Raw genomic sequence first — 6233 nt, forward strand, 5'->3', positions numbered from 1 at the left:
TCTGAATGAAAATGGTTCTATGGGTATCCACGAGTCATCCCTTTACAGACACGCCCAATCAAATGCAGTTTTTCCTCTGCAACTATCGTGTTGTACAGATTTTTAGGCATTCTATTATCAAATGGCTTGAAAAGAAATGCTAATATCTGCCATCAATGGTTGAAAAAAATCTCTCCTAGGGGTTGTGACCCTCCTTGGTATGGGCTGAGCCCCAAATGTTTGCAACATCTGGCTCCACCCCTGCTCCACACCTCCCAGAATATAAGATTTTCCTGTTAAAATTCTAGCAGCAGTTATCATTTTAAAGAAATCTTTCAATGGTGTTGCAAACAGTATATGTACAGTATATTTAGTCAATGGCCTTTCTATCACTGTACCAGCCTAAACTGTCTTAACTGGAAATAAACTCTTGTTCGACTGAGCTGATAAAGGTATGTTTGCCTCTTTTTCTGTGCTCTGACAGGCACACAAATGTCACTGATGTTATGTAAATCTGTTTGAAAGTGCTATGTCTTTTAGTGAGAAGCTAGGTCCACTGCTGTGTGGCCACTTTTGGTTTGGAAAGTTAAATTGCTGCCTCTGACAGGAATTACCAAATCCTTGCCTAACCTTTCCAGATATTCTGCTAGGAAAACGTAATGTGCAACCCACATTGAACTACAATGGTAAAAATAGTAAATGAAATCAGACAATAGCGAAACATGCAAAGCATTTTCTTCTTAAACAGAAAACGCTCAGTCTTGAACAAAGTGCACTTACCAATGGTGATCTGACTGACACAGCTGTAGAAGGTTCCTGAAGAGGCATTGTAGCTGCTACTGCTGGGCTCACGGTCTATGACAGGTGGAGAGATAATACATAAGGTATAGTATGGCATCAGGTACACTCCTTTTATCCAAAGAACTTACAACAAAGACATGGATTTTTAGGTGACCGCTATAGTTTGAGAACTTTTAAGGATCATTTATGCTCAACGTTAGATTTGTATACGGAAAAAATCTTCAGTTCGTACTCTGCATTCCATTTGACCATATTTGTGCACGTTTTATGAGACTTTATGGATATAAATGAAACGGAGCAGTACCACCAGAAATTGTCGGGGCAGTGTAGCCAATAGTTCAAGCGAGACACAACCGTAGCACACTGCAAAGAAATAAAAAAAATTAAAAATGGCGGACCTAGGAGAGTTGGTCAGAAATGTTAAACATCTATACTTACTTCGCCCGGGCACAGGGACAAACAGCAGAAGCGCTAGCTGGCGACTGGACAGGAAGTAAATGTAAGTTGGACAGTAGCGTAGGAAAAGTGGAGGTCCGTGTGAGACCCATTTGTTAGAGCCTTCGAGTGGAGTATTGCTTAACATCCATGCCAAAGTAAAGGACGCACAGAAGTATGTGGGTAGTTACGGACATTAGGGGTGTAAATCACACATTTTATTACGATACAATATTACATTGATTCTTTAAGGCGCATCTTTAAGATCAAGATATGTATTGATATTTTCACTGTGTCAATAATATTGGATTGTTGAGGACTGAACCGATATATCGATCCAGATCAATGTATCGTTAAACCCCTAAGGGTTACATCATTTGAAATGGACATATCAAGTTGAATGTGTAACACAAATTAACCTTTACAGCCATTGCTTTTGGAATGGATGTGTATGGCAAAAAAGTTTTTTTTCTGGGTCCCAGAGTATTCTTCGGTTCCAAATGTGTCCACGAAGCCTAGTGCTGTTCCTGGGGGTTTAAGAAAAACCATGACCCTGCAGTGTTACAGGAATGAAACCTCTAATCCTGCAATGTTAGTGCCCTGCTCCACACATCGAGCTACACAAGGGGGAAAAAAACTCTTGACCTTGGCAGAGGTAAGGGAATAAAATCCATAAGTCTGGCAACTTTAGTGCCTATTATCTACCAATTTATGATGGGAATTAAATTATCCACCGTGAATAAAATTCATAACACTAGCAATGTTATGAGAATGAGCCTTTAACCCTGGAAAACTTACAGAAAGAAAACCCTTCACTAAGCCTGGCAGTCTTAACGGAATGATGCCTCAAACCATGCAAGAGTTAGTTTGTCGCTTACTGACCTGGTTCCAATTTAGAGAAACTGCTACCAAAGAACTTTAACCAGTTTTGCCTTTTTTTTTAAATGGCTTAAACAATTAATCGATTTTCACAATAGTTGCCGATTGATTTTCTGACGATCATCTAATCAATTAATCGTTGCATTTGTACTACTAGCCACTGCTAAGTTAACTTTAAAGCTGCATTCATTGATTTTGAACGTTGATACCTGTAAGATAACAGACGCGGAACAACATTTGGAGTTGTTTCTGACCGCCTGGTGAATCAAAGTCCAATATTCACTCTCCTTGTAGGTTTTTGTTGATCTCCATCAACTCCTTAAGCTTGATTTATGGTTCTGCGGAGGCTGCACGTATAGCTTTCGCCGTAGCCTACGTAGCCTGAAGTTTATACTTGTGCGTTGATCTCTTTAAGGGAATAGCAGGGCCGGCATGTGTGTGTGCATGTGGCGTGTGTGGTAGAGCTAGTGAGAGAGTGACGGCGATTAGCTTCAGAGAGAGTAGCGACTCCAGAGTCATAGTGAGAGAAACAAAGTGTCTCACCTGTGCTTTCTGACCACGGTGGGAAACCTGTAGCAGGAAAAGTTAACCCTCTCCTTGATTTCATTTTGTTTATGGAGAAGGAGAACTAGGAAATGAATCGGGGGGTGGGGGAATGCAACGCTACCAAGCCACAACCGAGCACTGTGTGTCGCCGCGATGTGTAGTTACATTTTTCGAGAGGTGCACATCAGGCTACGGCGTAGTGTCCATGTCTTCACGTACCTACGTACGTAGCCACACCGTAGATTTAACGCAGAAGCATAAATCCCGCTTTAGGAGGCATATGTGGCTCTTTAGCTGCTAAATGCTCCCCTATGTTCACCAGCTGGTTGTTAACTTTGGTGTTTGGTGTTGGGCTGGTAGCGTAGCGTACATTTGTGTTTTTTAGAAGATGTTTGCTGTTGCGACCGGAGACCTGGTTGAAAAGAGCGGTGAAACCGAACCAAAGCATTAACGTAGCAATCCGTTGAATCAAAACAATGAGCTGAAAGACACTAAAATGATTCGTCCAACGGAGGGGAAAAGCAAATTTGAGTGATCATTTTCTGTGGGTTTGACGTTACAAGCGACACCTTTCACATTACAAACTGTCATTTGATCAATTTTTAAGATAGACATTTTCAAAAGTGCAGCTTTAAGATCTGAAATAAGGTCAGACCAAGCTGCATATAAACAGACTTGTGTGCCATGTTCATTGCCATCATGAAAACTTAGTTACTCGACAGCAATGTACAGTAAATAAACAAAGTCGAGTTATTTGAATGACTTAATGAGAAACTCTGCTTGCCATTGGGTTCCAGTGATAGCAAGAAACTAAAGAGCTAATTTGGTACACCAAGTTATCAAGGGAGATGGAGGTTAAATGATTAATCTGCCTCAGCAGAGGAAATGACTTTCTGTGGCACTGCAGTCACTTCTTCAAGGTACTGCCTAACACTTTTGCATTGGACTCAGAAATGAATATAAATGCCTCTGCTCACTTAGCAATTTAGAGAACTTTTGTAGAAAACTCTAATTTCTTCATTCGCTAATCTAACACCTACTGCCGTGTCAAAGAAAAGCAAATGCAGCCGAGCGTAGACATTCATCCCTGACTGGGAGGCTTTTCAGCAAAAGCTTGCACATTTGCTTCCATGTTTAGAGATAAACCTGCATCTGTATCATTTATAAACCAAAGTTATGGGAAGTCGGCACACAGACTCGGCTAACTATATCAGCCTCTGAGCAGCTTCCAGTGGTGTTTTAATCAGATGGCGCTTTAAAAAATGTTAACATCATTTAAGCTTTGTGTACAAAGCATAGGCGGTACAAACTCATTTCATTCACAATGAGGCTCATTCACAATCTTAAATGACTGCAGCAACTTCGCTGGTTGATAGATAGGCTGCTGTTTTATCGTGAGCAGCAGCAGGTAAGAAGCAATATACTATGATGCAGCAGCAGTTCCTCTCAATGATCTTTTCACCTATAAGCAGTTGTAATTTGAGAAGAAAGAGCACTTGTGCGTGTGTTTGTGTGTGTCCCAAACACACACTGAAGAACCTTCAAGTTATGCCGACCTTACACCAAACATCTTTTGTTGGGGCGCGCTCCAATCATCTCAATCGTTTGGTGTAAGGTGGTCATAAAACTCAGTCCGAGCTGTCTTAAGTCGGTCTTTGTCCAGTCTTGACGTTCCGACAAAATCAAACGTGTTTTGATATTATCCTTTTGAGTTTTAAGTCTTGGTAGTAAAATCTTATAGTCTGTAAAGTAAAAACTCAGTGACATCATGACAGATTGTCTTCAGATGTGAGATGGAGTGAGACTTTTCAAAGTCTTATCAGAGTCTTTTCAGACTCTTCTATCGTATAGTGGCATTAGAAGTTGTCATGGGAAATTAAGGATAACTCAAATTCCCAGTGCACCCATTTGAAATAGCTCATGAAAACTAACATGACTGTCCAAGGGGCTTTAACTCCGGCCTAAAAGTTAAATATTACTAAATTAAACTATTTTGCTTAGGAACCCTGTGGTCCCCATGAACCAATTTGATTACATCTGCCATACAAGTAGTTTATTTATGTTGTATATACACATATACATAGACATATAACTCATTAAGGCAGGTGCTCCATTCATTCTTTATATGAGAATACATAAGTCTTGGGTTGTGCCCAAGCAGTTATTTGGAGCATATTTGAGCACCACACCCTCATGTCAGCCCACACTCAACAGCGAAATTGGGGGAAAAAACTGATGATGCAATATCAACCACACAAGTGATGACACATAATATGAGAAGTAATGTTACTGCACGCTACATATAGGGCCGCCGTTACCTGCGGATCCGGTGGAGAAGCGCGGCGCGATGGCGCGGCGAGGACTGCGCGGACTCCCCGGACAAACCCGCACCAGCTCCTCTTGACACTGCAAACAGATGACCTGGTTCTCCGGATTGTCCGCGACCTTGCTGCAGCCTGTGTGCTCTCCCCCGGCCTGGATCTTCATCCCGGCGCTGATCTGACGGACCAGTCGCATGTCCGCTCCTGCCTCATGCTCCAGCATCCTCCGTCCTCACCGGTCAGCGGTCATTCAGTCACAGGCATAACGCATGGCTTCGGCGTGTCAAGGCAACAACTTCTCCTGCACCCCTAAAGCATCCTTAAACTCCACCCACTGCACTTGAATTCAAACGCTGTTGTGTTTTTTTTTTTCAAATGCTGCTGCCCGCACTAGCTCACCTCCTCCTCTCCATCATGTCTCTCTCTCAACGCTCGTGTCTGCTTTGATGTTGCGGTCTTTACGCACGAATGCAGGCGTGGCCGTTTCACGTGGTTGCTTAGGGTCGCAGTGTTAAGTTCCTGTGGGAATATAGGCTAAGTGGTACCAAGATAAAGAAGTCATTAAATAAGGTTAAGTACCAATGGGACCCTGTAAGTCCCACATGGATTATTACTGTAATATCAATTTAATGAAAACGCCACCAAGTCGTTATGAGTCGCTGGAAGTTCGCTGGAAGACGGTATAGAGACAGCAAAATTGAAATTTTGAGCGTCAAACATTTAATTTCCTGCATTCTGGTAAATATTTCTGCAACAATTTGTGTGCCTTCTCTGCATCCAGTTATGGTACAAATGTCTTTATTTATGGAAAAGGAAATTATAGGTTTTTGGGGTGGGTTGCACTGGCCAGTTTTGATTATTGGGGGGGGACAAACCCCTATCTCAGCTTTGTCTCCTCCTTTAACTCCTACGCTCTACGTTAGCTCACTTACAGCTACCTAACTTAATCATTGTTCAAACTAAAGATAGCTTACAACCTGTCCTTCATGTCTCTCTTACACAGAGAGAAAAGTCTCCTCTCTGAGACTGCTTGTGCTTAAACACATACACTTAATTAAAAACTGAACCCAATGCTTATTGAATAAACGCCCATATTGAAACATGATTGATAGTGAATCCTGCTAAACTTATGTTACTTAGAAAGAAATTAATATATGTGTGGGACCTGTAAAATATCTGGATCCCAAAGTAAAACGACATTTGTCTGATTTATTGATTATAAGACACACGTTACAAGACGTAAACTTAACAAAACATTATCTAATAAAATAT

The 6233-nt window shown here is 41.5% G+C and overlaps 1 protein-coding gene across 4 annotated transcripts in view; it reads right to left on the reverse strand.

Annotated features, from left to right (window-relative positions):
* LOC114550038 (anoctamin-4) overlaps positions 1-5406 on the reverse strand; it is a 64516-nt gene extending 59110 nt beyond the window's left edge. For 3 of the 4 annotated variants that reach the window (XM_028570478.1, XM_028570479.1, XM_028570477.1), the window contains exons 1-2: positions 4959-5406; positions 760-834 (exon numbers count right to left, since the gene is read on the reverse strand). In XM_028570478.1, coding sequence (XP_028426279.1) covers positions 760-834; positions 4959-5184 — 301 coding nt within the window. In that variant the 5' untranslated portion in view covers positions 5185-5406. The remainder of the gene's footprint in view (positions 1-759; positions 835-4958) is intronic. The other variant, XM_028570480.1, reaches the window with a different exon arrangement.
* Positions 5407-6233: the final 827 nt, after the last annotated feature.

Source organism: Perca flavescens, chromosome 23 (assembly GCF_004354835.1).
Source record: "Perca flavescens isolate YP-PL-M2 chromosome 23, PFLA_1.0, whole genome shotgun sequence".
NCBI classification, from domain to species: Eukaryota; Metazoa; Chordata; class Actinopteri; order Perciformes; family Percidae; genus Perca; species Perca flavescens.